The 15588-nt window shown below is 50.1% G+C and overlaps 1 protein-coding gene across 1 annotated transcript in view; it reads left to right on the top strand.

Annotated features, from left to right (window-relative positions):
• Positions 1-15588, top strand: part of ccdc88b (coiled-coil domain containing 88B) — a 47918-nt gene that overhangs the window by 24988 nt on the left and 7342 nt on the right. Inside the window, 11 exon segments of the mRNA XM_079745298.1 lie at positions 326-388; positions 1522-1623; positions 2092-2454; positions 4208-4387; positions 6101-6441; positions 7368-7527; positions 8986-9372; positions 10905-11066; positions 11778-12055; positions 12660-12803; positions 15400-15586. Of these exon segments, the coding sequence (XP_079601424.1) occupies positions 326-388; positions 1522-1623; positions 2092-2454; positions 4208-4387; positions 6101-6441; positions 7368-7527; positions 8986-9372; positions 10905-11066; positions 11778-12055; positions 12660-12803; positions 15400-15586 (2367 nt within the window).

Here is a 15588-nt window from a genome sequence, read left to right as displayed (position 1 = left end):
TAGAGAGCGCGGCCCAGTGGACATCCCCCTCCTTACCTCTCTGGAAGCCAAGGGCAAACACAGTGACGCTAAAGGTTGCTCAAGTGCACAGTCAGGAGTATTGGCCTAACGTAGCCTAATGTCTGGGTTTATTCAAGAGACTGCACTGGTGCGGTGAAGCAGAGAACCACTGCTCAATCCATTAAAGCTGTCTCTCTCTCTCTCTCTCTCTCTCTCTCTCTCTCTCTCTCTCCCTCTCTGTCTCTCTCTTTCTGTCTCTCTCTCTCTGCCTCTCCGTCTCTCTCTGTCTCTCTCTGTCTCTCTCTGTCTCTCTCTCTCTGTCCAGTCTTCGGTGGCGAGGGACGAGCTGGCTGTCCTGGAGGCGGAGCATCAGACCACACTCAGGCAGGTGAGAGATGGAGAGAGAGCGAGAGAGAGAGAGAGAGAGAGAGCGAGAGAGAGAGAGAGAGAGAGAGAGAGAGAGAGAGAGAGAGGTTGGCCTACAGCATTACTCTCTGATGATCTGAACCTGCCGTGGCTCACACAGAACACCATTAGTATTGATCATTTGAACTTGGTCGGGGTTGGGGCCGTAATTCAATACGATCTGTAATGATTCATTGACATTCTATCAGCGCAGATCCGAGCAGTATTGATATGTTGTGCTGCACGGCTTTCATAAATCTGTTAGTCTAAATTAATTATCAAGGTATGTCCTGGGTAACAAGGCTGTATTTTTGGTTATGGATGGGAGGGATATGTGGCTGTTCATTTTACATCCGACATACATTATTAATATGATTCATTGTTTTTGATATATATACCTGTACTACACCCTGTGGACCTACCTTCTTTCTAGGATTCTAATTACCGATATATTTATATATTATATGTATAGTTTAAGTCTGATATAATTTCTTAATTGACTATGATTCGAATGACATTCTTTCAAATACGGAAGTTGATTACCAATTCAGTTTACTAATATGAATACAGTATTATAATAAATAGAATATATATATTAACATGATGATATTAAATTGCTCAGTCCGATTGAATAGATGGTATCAGCTATTCCTGGAAGAGCCAAGCGTTCACTCAGAACTCTCCTCCTGAGAGCTTTTCAAAGGCCACAGGCTGCAGTTGGGAGCGAGTTTCCCTTGTGTTCTCCTGCTCAGTGTATTGTCAGAGAGAAGACAGGCCACAGTGGTGATTCAGGGTCAATGCTCTTTGATTAAAGGGGGGAGGGGGGGGACAGACGTGGGAAAGTAGGAACTGACCAGACTGCATATTTCATGGTGCCTTTAAAGGGTAGGTCAACCCCAAAATCCATATTTTTCAGTTGAAACTCAAATGGTTTTCTAGAGTGATGCTTCTCTTTTGGCTTTTCACTCCGCCCGAGATAATGTGACGTGCGTTAAGAACACGCCCCTCGCTCTATGGAACCACATGCCGGTCTGGAAGCTCTGGTTTACCGACCCTTTAAGTGTAGTTTCAGTTTAAGTTGTCTCAATGCGCTCTACTCTAAACGTCCTTCCACAGCTTTGGAGCACTGAGAGTGAAAACAAGGAGCTACGGAGCAGGCTGAGCAGCACGCTGGCACCCAGACCTCAGTCAGACCCTGCTGAAGAGGACAGGGAGGAGGTGGCAGGAGGCGAGGAGAGGAGGGAGGGGAGAGGAGAAGAGAGGAGGGAGGAGAGAGGAGAAGATAGGAGTGAGCAGAGACGAGAAGAGAGAAGGGAGGAGGTCGGAGAAGGAATGGAGAGAAGGGAGGAGAGAAAAGAGAGGAGGGAGGAAAGGGAGGAGGTGGGAGGAGGAAAGGAGAGTGGGGAGGGGAGAGGAGAAGAGAGGAGGGAGGGGAGAGGAGCAGAGAGGAGGGAGGAAAGAGGAGTGCCAGGCTCTGAGTTTTCCAGAGGAGAGGGGGAGGGAACGCCAGAAGCGCAGGAGAAGGAAGAGGAGAGAAAGGAGGAGAGGGAGGTGGGCGGGGTCGGGAGCAGAAGGGAGGCAGGGGTTGGGGAGGAGAGGCTCCTCCTTCTCCAGGGAGGCGAGGGAGAGGCGGGCGGGGGGGAGGGGGAGGCGGCCATAGACCGGGGGCAGGCAGAGGGGGGGCAGGGCCGACGGGGTCCGGAGACCGGGAGCAAGCCGGATAGAGCGATGGACGGGGGAGCGAGGGACAAAGCCCAGGCCTCCACCGGCCTCCCCTGCCCAGCGCCCCAGCCCAGGGACGAGGAGGGCGGAGGAGAGGCGCCGCCTGCCCCCGCGGCCCCTGACGTGGAGCTCCTGGTGGCGCGGCTGAGGGAGGCCCGGGAGGAGGCGGACAGCCAGGCGCTGCAGGCTCAGGAGGTGCGCTCCAAGCTGGGGGAGCAGAGCAGGAGGGCCTGGGAGGCCGAGCAGAGGCTGGTGCTCCTGGAGGCCGAGCTGCAGAGGCTGAGGAAGGCCGCCGAGGGCCTGGGGGAGGCCCACAGGAAGATAGAGGTAGGGAGGGGGGAGGGGTGTTTACGTGTTTACATGTGTTTGTTTATTTGTTTACGGGTGTGTGTGTGTGTGTGTGTGTGTGTGTGTGTGTGTGTGTGTGTGTGTGTGTGTGTGTGTTTGTGCGCGTGAGAGGGGTTAATGGATCAATGGATAGCTTGATGAATGAAGCGAGCCAGTAATAGAATCGATCAGGTGAAGTGACCGGTAGAAAAAGACTTTGAACAGGAAGTGATTCAACTTTGGATGTTTGAATGCCCATTAAGGTCAGTTATTGGTCGGATGTGAGAACACCTGCACAATAACGACCCTAACCAAAGCCATGCCCAGGAGGCAAAGTAATGATTATTTGTGACGCAAGGAAAACAGCTCGAGAAAAGGTATCCATGTATCCACAAAGTCGTGGGCAGCATCGCTGAGTCAGTGATGGGCTATTATGAATTTTGAGGAGGCTGTTCTAAAAGACCAAGGCCATGAGAAGTTACTGAAGTTGGAAATGTACGAAGGATTGAAGTAGATCGCAAGAACAACATCCTTTTTAGTGAAACCATGATGGATACGGCATATTGAATGAAGGGGTTATTCCATTTGAAAGGGGGAATCCATTGACAGATACAAGACACACAAACACACACACACACACACACGCACACACACACATACACACACACACACACACACACTCCGGGCCCTATTTTAAGGGTCTGAGACGCAAGTGAGAAGCGCAAAACGGAAGTAGCTTTGTGGGCGGGTCTCTGCCGCTGTTGTTATTATACCGGCGGATAAATGACTCTTGTGCCCGACGCAAATCTCAAAAGGGTTGCCCTGAAGTAGCCTAATTACCTGTAGGTGTGGTTTGGGCGTTATGTGCAATAAACCAGTGAGAGTGCCATCTCCCATCCCCTTTAAGAGCCATGAGCACATTTGAACATGACAAGTTTATATTTTGACAGCGCGTTTGCAGTCTCTTATGAGACAGATGCATGACCACATGAATTTCAAACTTCAAATGGCTCAGTTCAGGGCCGGTGCTCGGATTAGGCGACCTAGGCAGCAAATGCGTTGGGGGCGCCACCCCTTAATTAGTCAATTAAAATATGCGAAACAAACGGAGAAGGGAGGGGGCGTGGGAGCAATTGCTAGGGTGCCCCGAAAACGTCACCGTAGTACGCAGGACAATGCAGCAGCTGTTCTTTCACAAATAATTTAACCAACGTTATCATTCACCCTAAAAGGAGATAACCTACTTTGCTCAAGTTTATCATTGTTATTATTATTTTAACGCATGGCATAGACTACTACAGTGTTCATTCATGCAAAAAAAGGTTCCACAATACTCATCATAATATTTCAATTAGGCAAATCGTTTGCATGTTTGTGCTGTGTATAGCCTAATGGTGTGTAAGCTTATGTTGCAGTTCCGACCTGCCATGGTAGGTCAAAATAGCAACACCAACTGCGCTATCCGCTCGTGCACTTAGACCAGGTATTTATCGGTCACTTGCGCAACTGCTTTATCGGCCTGTAAGATAGCACGTGTATCATTTGCGCTGGAACACGCCTCTGCTTTTTGCCGACACGCCTCTCAGAGCGCAAGTTTAGCGGCGCAGGTTAGCTGCGGGGGAGAATCGGCTTTGCGCCGGGTGCAAACTAGCAAAGACACATGCGTCGGTGTAGAATGTCAATTGCGCTGGACGCAAGATAGGGCCCTCCGTCTCTCTCTCCTTCGGTTGCCCCATGGTGTTCTGGTCCCCAGGTCCTGCAGGCGGAGGGTCTGTCCCTGGAGGAGGAGCTTTTCCGCCTGCGGAGCCACCAGGAGCTCCACTCCATGCAGTCCACCGTCATCGCCGGCCTGGAGGGGGAGAAGGCCTCTCTGGAGCGGGAGCGGGACGCTCTGCGGAGCTCCATGGACGGCCTCCGCACCGCCCAGCGGAAGGTACGGCGCCCCTCAGGGAGACCGCGTCCCCGCCACGCAGGCCTGTCTCGCTGCTCGGCTGGGATGCTGACGATCGAAGCGTTTAAACCAGGAACCAAAAGTCAGCCAGTCTACCGCCGGTCAATCAATGGATGGTGGATTGTGCTTTCACACTGCCGAACACGGGCAGCGAGTTAGCATTAAGTAATGTTTTGTCCAGCATTTACATTTAGGGTGTTTTTGTTGACGCTTCTATCCAAAGCAACGTGCAACCATTCATTCCCACATTCACACACCGTCGGAGGAGTCAGCCACGCAGGGCAACAGCCAGCCGAGTCGTGAGCTACTGTTGTTGTTATGCATTATCCAGCCAAATGCAAAGTCCATGGGGTGCAACACCGACCCGGGGGGGGGGGCGGCGCTGGAGGATGGTGCCCTGTAGAGGTGGGAGTTGGGGAGAATCAAACCTCATCAGAGTAGCAGACCTGTTGTAAAGACCATGGATCTTTGGGCTCCATTACTTTCTCTCACCTCGTCCTTTTCAACGCAACCTCATCACACACTCGGATGACATCTGGGCGTCTCTGTGATCCCATGTGCCGGATCCCCTTCCAAGGTGGTTGGCTTAAAGATGAGATCTTATCGTAGTATGGACACAATCCAGGCTCAGATAACTGGTGAGGTATTTAAATTCCTGCCCCTTGCCCTGAATTCAGGCACAAGCCGTGAGATATGTCATGAAACTTTAATGAAATAAACAGAAGCCTCACTTCAGCAAGTAATGTAGGCCGTGCATAATGTATGTCACCAAAGTCAAGTCTGGTGTAACCAATCACAGAGGATCCCATTAACACGATGAGTGCCATCAAGGCCTTAATCCTCTACAACCCTGTTAGGGTGGAACCCGTTGACATTATGATAGTCATACAGGCCCTAGGGTTGTAAGAGAGAGGAGAGTGGTTTTATTAGGTAAATATCAATATCTCATGCTCGTATGGGATAACATAAAAGAATATGAGATAATAAAATGCAAGTCTCGTATCAGAGCCCTGCCCATGCACAAATTACTACCTTGATGACATGATTTATTGTAAAAAGGGGAGTTTCCTTTTGTTTTGCCATAAATGCAAGCTGTCTCTTGGAAAAAAATTAGTTAATATGTCAAGACGTACTGTCAAGGATTCAGGATACATAATTTCTTGTATACTGTTCATATACTTTATTTATATGATGATACAGTTCATTATTTGTAACGTTCTCTGCACTGGAACGCGGTATCCTTAGGTTTGATGTCTCTGTAAAGGGTTTGGTCTCAGGGTCTGTCATGAATCAATTCTCTGCTTACTAAAACACTAGTGGCCACCTGATATAACATTTACTGTATGTGTAAACGATTTAATGGCAGCTGATTAAATGAAATCAAGTGCTAGCCCACGGTCAGTGGGTGGTCGATTCAGCGGACTACTTTATGGAGGGCATGTGATGGATGACTAGAGGTGTTATACCCTCTCCCACACAGACTATACTACTACGCCACTAACATGTCTCTCAAACAGTTAGAATTGGAGGTAAAACAAAGGTCTCACTCGAGCACACAAGGTCCATATATGTTCTCATTTTGTAGAGCAAGACCTGGAGGAGATCCATGTTTGATAAAGCAATTAACTTGTGTACCTTTTGGCAGAAAAGAGAAAGCTCATCATCCACAATGATATTCCAAATGTTCTCACCCAGGGCGACCAATTGCAGCTGACGAACCAAACCCTGAAGGCGGAACAGGAGCGGCTGGGGCGGAGCTTAGAGGCCTCTCGTCGGCGGGAGGCGGAGCTTGAGGCGGAGCTTTGCGAAGCCACCCTGGAGGCGGAGGGGCTGGCCCGGGGGCGGGACCAGGCGCTGCTGGAGGCCACGCGGTTGGAGCAGGAGAAGGAGGCGTGCATGGCGGCGCTGGAGGGGGGGCAGAAGGAGGGACGGCAGCGGGAGCGCGAGGCGGCCCGGCTGAGGCAGCAGCTGGAGAGCACCACCCTGGCCCTGGAGCACGCCCACCAGAGGGCCCGGGGCCTGGACGCCGAGCACAGGTCTGCACACACACACACTAACACAGAGCACCGAGCCCAGGTGTACATACACACACACTTACACACTCCTAGGGCACAGGTCTGCACACACACATACACAAATACACAGAGAACAGGTGTGCACACACACACACACACACACACACACACACACACACACACACACACTCACAGAGCACAGGTGTGCACACACACACACGCACGCACGCACAAAAACACTCACACACACACAAACACACTCACACAAACACACACACACACACATACAGAGCACAGACGTGCACACACCCACACACACTGACTTACACATGGACACACTCACACGCACGCTCACACACACACACACACAGACCACAGGTGTGCCCACACACACACACACACACACACACACACATGCACGCACATTTACTTGACGTGTGTCGCGTGACGTAAACAGACTTGCACTGTGCAGCCAGGTCATTACCTCTCACTCAGTTTTGCTGTACTACTGTGTGTGTGTGTGTGTTTCTTGTATGTGTCTGTGCGTCTGGTGTCTGGTGTATGTCTGTGTATGGTGTGTGTGTTTTTTTTTTTTCTTCTGGTGTGTGTGTCTGGTGTGTGTGTGTGTGTGTGTGTGTGTTTCTGGCACGTGTGTCTGTGTTTGCGTGTCTGTGTGTGTATGTGTGTCTGGTGGCTTGGTGTCTGGTGTGTGTATATGTGTGTGTGTGTGTGTGTGTGTTTGTGTGTCTAATGGGTGTTTGTATGGTGTCTGTGTGTGTTTGTGTGTGTGTGTGTGTTTGTGTGTTGTGTGTGGTGTGTGTGCGTATGTGTGTGTGTGCGTGTGTGTTTCTTGTTTGTGTCTCTGTTTGTGTCTGGTGTATTTGTGGTTGTGTGTGTATGCTGTCTCTGTGTGTGTGTGCGGTGTCTCTGTGGTTGTGTGTGTGCAGACGGCAGGCCCAGGAGCTGTCTCACTGCAGGGAGAGGTGTGCCGGCCTGCAGAGTTCAGAGGAGGAGCTGGCCGGGCGACTCCACATTCTGGAGGTGGAGCGGCAGCGGCTGGGCGAGCAGCGAGCCGACGCCCAGAGCAGCGTCAGCGCGCTGTCCCAGGTGGGCGAGGGAGAGGAACACATCCACATCAACAACACCTTCAGAATCTAGGTTGTCTCCAGGTTCAAACCTTCATCAGTTCACAGAAAGCACACGGTGCGCTCACAACAGCCTCGGCCTGCGGTTGAGTCCACACTTCAGCCGGTCTCAGAGAGTAGGAAGAAAGGAAAGGAAATGAAATCGAGTCTCCTCAGGGTCATTGGTGGGTAACCATCATGATTCCTTTCTATAGCTATAATACAGACAGGGAACGCCACACCTCTCTGCCCAGAGCAGTCAGGGTGAGGAGTCTCTCTCAGGGACACCTCGACACACAGCTAGGAGGAACTGGGGATCGAAGTAGCAACCGTGCAGTGACCGGCCAACGCGCTCTACCTGCTGAGCCACATGCTGTCCCACTCCGAGAGCAGGGGGGGACGCAGTTGCCGTGGTTGACCAGCGGATGTTCTGTGGATAATGACGCTTGAATGTTAAACTGAATCTGAAGGGCGGTGCTCGTAGAATCAGAGAACAAAGTGAACACAACACAATGATGTTTGAGAGAACAAATCACAAATAAGACCCCCCCCCCCATGCTTTCCATTGGTTGATGAAATGAAGTGAAGAATGTGAAGCCACTTTGGGAGAGATCCCGTCTAGACGACAGCCTATCGTGAGTCTGTCGAGGTGTGGCCCCCCTCAGGACAAGATTATTAACACGGCCGTCTTCATCTCTCCTACGACTGTTCCCGGCTGTTTGCACAAAGGCCGTCTTTGCATCTCAAAGAAAGACCTGATTTGAATTGAGATTCAAAAGGCTCTTGTAAACAAGGCCTTTATGCTGAGACTTCAACTGTTTATCATGTAATTGGGAATAAAACATGGTCTCCCATTCATTGACATTCTAGATAAGATGCTATATGCTGTATTGGGGACCAGATATAGTAGTGCCTGTATCGTTAGACTCCCAGCAGCAAGGTACTGAGTTCGACCCCCAATGTACCTCTTGAGCCAGATGCCTGATCACCAGATTTCTTCCCCAAGCCACTTTCCTTGCAATATAATAACTTTGATTCTGATTGTGATTCTTATTGTGATCCTTATCTGCTGCTCGATGACATGTATCCAGAAACACTGTAAGTCGCTTTGGATCAAAGCATCTCTTAACATCGGTAGTAAAATGTGTTTAAAGGGGTAGTTAACCCAACATTGTATGTTGGGTTCAGTTATTGATTCTTGCTTCCCTGACTCATTCTACAATGACACGATATGTGGTGCCTTTCATCGATAACACCGCTCATTATGAGCTCACAAAATGCCGGTAATAAAGAAGTATCACAATGTTAGAGTGGGTCGACCCCATGGGGATAACACGCCCTTACCAGATCTCTCAGTAAAAACAATTTCATCGCAAAGTGTTCGAAATCCAGCTGAAACATCTTTGCTTTCGGTTTTGAACAAACCGTTATCCTCCAATAGGACCTCTCCAATGAGCGAGACCGATCCAGCGGTCTGACCAATGAGATTGAGCAGCTGAACGATAAACTATCCAGGCTGGAGGATGAACTGAGGACCGCCGGCGAAGCGCTGCGTCGCTCTGGGGAGAGAACAGAGCCCCCCCCTCGGTCGGTGGAGGGGAGTGATCTGGTGGTCGGTCCAGAAGGAGGAGTGGCAGGCGGTCTGTTGGTGGGTGGTCCCTCGCCAGGCTCATCAGGTCTAGGTGAAGGTCTGCATGACCCAGAGAGTCTGAGCATGGCTCCAGGCCAGGACGCGGCCCAAGGTCGCGACCCTCATCTGACCCCAGGTGACCTTGATGTGGAGACAGGCAAGCGGCAGGGCCGAAGGTCACCAGAGCTGGAGAGAGAGGTGAGTCGCTGAGCACGTATGCGTGTCTGTGTGTCCAATTTCCGTACCAGCAGAGATTTTCAGTCAGACATTGATGGATTGCTGGACGACCATAATCCAGGTCTACCCACCACTTCCTGTCCAGCTCCTCTAGTCTCTTTATGAAACGTTACCACGGTGACAGCTTATCCTTCTTATCTACTCGGCTCCTGTTGCTTCCGAACCTGAACGCTCTCTACAACACCACACTGCAACCCCCTCCCCACCCCCCCCCCCCACACACACACACACACACATGCACCCACACGCACACACACATGCACGTACACACGCGCGCGCACACACACACACACAGACACACACACACACACACACACGCACACAAAGTGGGTGAACAAAATGGCCTTAACTCATTGATGTTTGAGAGAACAAATCACAAATAAGACCCCCCCCCCCCATGCTTTCTATTGGTTGATGCGGTGATGTGTGAGTTTAGAACGTGAAGCCAATTTGGGAGGGATCCCGTCTAGACGACAGCCTATCGTGAGTCAGTCGGAGTGTGGCCCCCCTTAGGAGGAGGTTATTAACACGGCCGTCTTAATCTCTCCTACGAACGTTCCCGCATGTTTGGACGGAGGCCATCTTTGCATCTCAAAGAAAGACGGGATTTGAATTGAGATTCAAAAGGCTCTTGTAAACAAGGCCTTAAGGCTTAGACTATCATGCAATGGGTAATGAAACATGTTCCAGATAAAATGCTATGTGCTGTATTGGGGACCAGATATTGCAGTTGCTGGGGCATTAGACTCCCAGCAGAAAGGGACCCGGTTCGATCCCAGATGACTGATTACTTGATTTCTCGTCCCAGCCAATCAACCAATCAACCACTGCCGACCGCTCTCTGTCTATCTCCTCTCAACACCTTTTGAAACGTTACCACGGTGACAGCTTCTTCTGCTTATCTTCTCTGCTCCTGTTGCCCCCAAAACACTATGCACACACACGCACGCACACACACACACACGCGCACACACACGCACACACATACACGCACGCACACACACTCGTGCGCACACGCACACACACATGCGCAAGTAGCACACACACACGCGCAAGCACATACGCACACAAACACTCAGAAGTTAATTCTTATTGTATTGCTGTTTGACTCGCTAAGTCAGAGTGACACTTCACTGTCAGAGTTGTGTTTTTATAATTTCTGTTGAGAAAACACTGCTAACACTATCAGGGGTTTAGCGGTTTTACGCCTCAGAAAGCACAAATCCACGCTAAATCTGTTGAGGGTTAGGTGGTTCATGCACTGTGTTGCTCAAAAATACATAATTAATAACTCTGTTAGGACGAGGGATCCCAAGAGAGAGAGAGAGAGAGAGAGAGAGAGAGAGAGAGAGAGAGAGAGAGAGAGAGAGAGAGAGAGAGAGAGCGAGAGAGAGAGAGAGCGAGAGAGAGAGCGAGAGAGAGAGAGAGAGAGAGAGAGAGAGAGAGACCCTGACAGCACCACCCCCCTCTCTCCCCTCCCTGGCTCTACCCAGCAGGCTGTGCTGCTGGCGGAGAGAGAGGCCTTGTTGTTCAGGGCGACCCGGACCCAGGAGGCCTGCGACCGCGTCAGGGAGGAGCTGGAGGCCTCGAGGCGCCACGCCCTCAGCCTGCAGGACTCCTGCACCAAGCTGCAGACGCTGCACACCCAGCTACAGGTGAGCCCGCGCAGCGTCTACCACACCCAGCTACAGGTGAGCCCCTGTATGCATGGCTGGAACACAGCTAGCACGTAGCTATAACTAAGCGTGCTCAAGGGGGTGTGTGTGTGAACACAGCTAGACAAACATATATATATATATATATACATATACATATACTTGATCAATGGGCCACTTCTCTTGTTTACATTGGCGTTTATACATTTCAATATACTGGTACTGGTACTAAGCTACTTTATAATTTACCCTTTGCTCTTTACACTTTATAATTTAATCGTAATTTTGTTTATACCGTCTGTTTTGTTTAACCTGTTTGTTCTGTTTGTCTTTACTTTAGCATTTAATTCATCGTCTTTTTCTGTTTTCATTAGTACTTTTTATTTTTATTGTATTGTACCTTATCCTGTTTTCCACTACTGCTTGGCTGCTGTAACAAAGGTATGCCCCCTCCAGGGTATTAATAAAGTTGTTATCTATCCTATCTATTTAGCCTATAGCTAAGGCAAATCTAACTCAAGTGTGTGTACAGCTCACACAGATGTATGATGTATGGTGCAAAGACATCAGTATGCTACAACACAGCTAGCACATGATGGCTAACATTCAGTCAGTACGCACACAGCCAGGGAACCATGTGGAGCTGGATCATACTAAAACCCTAAAAACATGACCCACACATCCATTAACCACGCCCACCTACACCTGCAGGTGGACCATGGCACGCTCAGCTCCCAGCATGCAACAGTGCTGGCTCGCTGCAGCGACAGCGAGGCCCGGTGCGCTGCCCTGGAGGCGGAGTCCAAAGTGTGGGCCCGTGAGAGGGAGGAGTCCCGCGCCCGGACAGACGCCATGCGGCGGGACCAGGAGCGAATGGCAGCACTGCAGCAGCGGCAGGAGGCGGAGCTTGAGGAGCTGCTGGAAAAACACTCCCAGCTGAGGACGTCCAGCCGCAGCCTGGAGGGGGCGCACAGGGAGCTTGAGGCCAGGTGCGCACACACACACACACACACACACACACACACACACACACACACACACACACACACACACACACACACACACACACACACATACACACACACGCGCATGCACACACACACACACACACACACACACACACACGCGCACGCACACACAAAACCCACACACGCACACACGCACGCACAAAACCCACACATGCACCGACACGCATACAACACACACACAGACATTCACACAAGCATGCACACGCAAACACACATACACACAGACAGAAAGACACACACACACACACACATAGACAGACAGACAGACACACACCAACACACACACACACACAAACACCAACACACATCAACCGTATGCTCACACACCAACACAAACACACACACAATCACAAACACACACACACACACACTCACAAACACACACACCCACACACATCAACACACACACACACACACACACACACACACACACACACACACACACAACACACAAACACACACACAAATACACTGGCAATATGTTTCTCTCTTCCTATCATAACATTTTAGTCGGGTTTGTGTGAAGGCCACAGTGGGATCTTATAGGCTGAGTCTTAACCCGAAGGTACAAGGAGCTGCTGGACGGCCGCGCACAGCTGGAAGAGCGGGCGAGGGAGACGAGGGTGAGGAGGGAGCAGATGGACGCAGAGGAGAAAAGGAGGGCAGAGAAAGAGCGGGAGCTGGAGAGGATAACAGAAGACTATGAAAGGTGAATTACTGTAAAATGATCAGAGCGCTGGTTGTAAAACACACACGCCAACTGTAAACATGTACACACACACACACGCACGCACGCACACGCACACACACACATACACACACACACACACACACACACACACACACACACACACACACACTCTTTCAACCGAAGAGTTATTGTAATTGTTTCATGATGTACAAACATGCATCACTCAAATCAAATCCAATCAATGCATCTCTCGCTCAGAAAATAACATTTCCGTCAATGTTTGGCACAACAGCTATTAAAGGAGAGTCCTTTTTGCTGTCAGTTTTGCTGTCAACCTGTAGAGCAGAGGTTTCTCTTCTCGCATTTCTTTCAAAGTCGAATTTATAGTTGCCGTGATAAACTGTTTGTGAAGTGCGCTGACAGTGCACCCACGGCCAGGGCGTTTATAGCCGCCATTATCCGTAACGCCGCCGCAGACAGGCAGTTTGTGCACTCGACCCGCGGAGCTCCGACATTTCAGAGGTGCGTGCGAGGGCCCTGAACACACGCCGCGTGCCTCAGGGCGGCCCTTGCAGTTCTCCGACGGCGGGTATGAAGTTCTGCATGACACCTCGTGCACACGCAGCCTGGGCCGTCGTTTCAATTGCATCACTTTACAGCTCGGGTGTGAAACACGTTTCTAATTTGTTGTTCCACCTGTTGTTGTTTTTCTGTACACAATATGCTAGCTCTTCCTGTCACTGCGATACGGTAACTCCTCACTTGGATCCCGTCCCCCTGCGCCCCCTCTGCAGTATCTCTGCACCCCCCAAGGGAGATGTCACTCCGGCCTTGGGAGGGGCGTTGGTGTGTGTGTGTTGGTGTTTGTGCGTGTGTATGTATGTGTGCATGTTGGTGTGTGTGTGTGTGTGCATGTGTTTGTTGGTGTGTGTGTGTGTGTGTTGGTGTGTGTGCGCGTGTATGGATGTGTGTATGTTGGTGTGTGTGTGTGTACATGCGTGTGTGTGTGTTGATGTGTGGGTGTGTGTTTGTGTGTGTAGGTGTGTATGTATGTGTGTATGTTGGTGTGTGTGTGATTGTGTATGTGCTAAGTTTAACAGCTGTATCCCAGCATACGGTGAACAATGTCCGACTGACACCACGGTGGTCGCCGGTGGGTTAGGGCTGTACAGCGGGCCGCTGTCAGGGCGTGAGTGCGTAGCTTCTCACGATGCAAACGCACCTCGCAGAGAAGGGCCGGGGTCAGGGTGAAGCCCCCTTCACGCGATCAGGGAGAAAACACTCTGCCCTGGCACCTCCAATAAGCCCCCTTCCCGTGGCAAGAGCTCAGCGCAGGTAAACGTTGTATGTGTAGGAAATTCAATGCCAGGCAAGGCAACTTTATTAATAGAGCACTTATGTATCACTGATATGTTCTGAGACACTGGAATATGTGTATAAACTGTTGCTAAGCAAACGTTTTCCTAGCCAAGCTATGCTTGTGATACCTGGCAAAGCAACCCCCATAGCAACGTACAGCTAAGCAAACTTCAGCATTGCATTAAGCTGAATTCATAAATGATATGCCTTTTACAAACCCTGCTTTCTTATATAATATCACAATACATTTTTAGGGTGGTGTTTTACAGTCCGGTAACTCAGAGACACAGAGTTGTACTAGCTTTTCTTCCATTCTTCTTCTGTGTCACTTCCGCCTCCATCACATACAGCTGTTATCTCATTGGTCCCTCTTTACAAAGGTCAGCGCCAACACGGTCAAAGTTGAGTGCAAAAGATGTTCTGCTCTAGCGGCAATTTCCAGGAATTTCTGGCAATTTTGTGCGGTGCCCCAAAGGTAGCTTAGCGCATTGTTGGCCTTAAACGCTGTATATAAGAATGGTAGCTCTAGCGCAGAGCTAGCTCTCATCATCTGAAGGGGGCTTTAGCTGAGCTATCACGGTTGCTTAGCATGGGGGCTGGGCATTACTATCGGCAGTTTCTCGCAATTTGTGAATGGTTGTGTTTCAACATTCATTCCAGCATACCAGTAAGGGCATCGCTGTTGTGGTGCTGTGGCACTTCAAATGTTTTTCTGTTAAAGACAAATTAAAGACACTGACACACAAGGTTTATAGTGTGTATGGTTTACTAAACAAATCAGAAGAATTTAAATATTAAACTTTAAAACTGAAAACACTATGGCAAGTCTTACGGTGACCTCCAGTATCCCACGTTTGGCAGGTGTTTTAAAACGAGATCCTGGCTCCCACTGGTCTTTAAGTAAGAGGCTTCTCTAATTTCAAAGGTCCCCTGTTGCGTCATTTATGTCTTTTGGAGTGCTCTGTCAGTTGTTCTCAAAGAGTCCCATTATAGGAGGCATAAATGTCAAATCCAACGGCTTTTTTTTCCCAGGCAGTTCCCTTCCAAACAAATACTCAGTCAGGCCATATGTAAATCCAGAGAAGCAACCCATCTTTATTGATTAGTTGCAATCAGCCAATCAGCCAATCTCTTTTGAAAGTATCAGCGCAATGATTGCCAAATTATTATCATTATTTTTTTTTTTATGTAGGAAGTCGGCCTTCTAATAAAAAGTGAAAGAGGGATTGTGAGGCAGCGTGGTGTGGTTCTCCAGAATGCAGGCCCAGCAGCGAGAGTGGCTGGCGGCCCAGGCTGAGCTGCTGGCCCAGGGCTCGGTGCTGAGGGGGGAGCTGAGGGCGGCTCTGCTGGAGAGGACTCGGCTGGAGGGGGAGGCCAGCACCCTGAGGGAGAGCAACCAGAACCTGGACCTCTGCAACGTGCGGCTCACCAGCCAGTACCAGGT

Source organism: Pollachius pollachius, assembly GCF_949987615.1.
Source record: "Pollachius pollachius genome assembly, chromosome: 10".
NCBI classification, from domain to species: Eukaryota; Metazoa; Chordata; class Actinopteri; order Gadiformes; family Gadidae; genus Pollachius; species Pollachius pollachius.
Note: the sequence above shows the minus strand (reverse complement) of the source record. Positions and strands in the feature narration are given on the sequence as shown.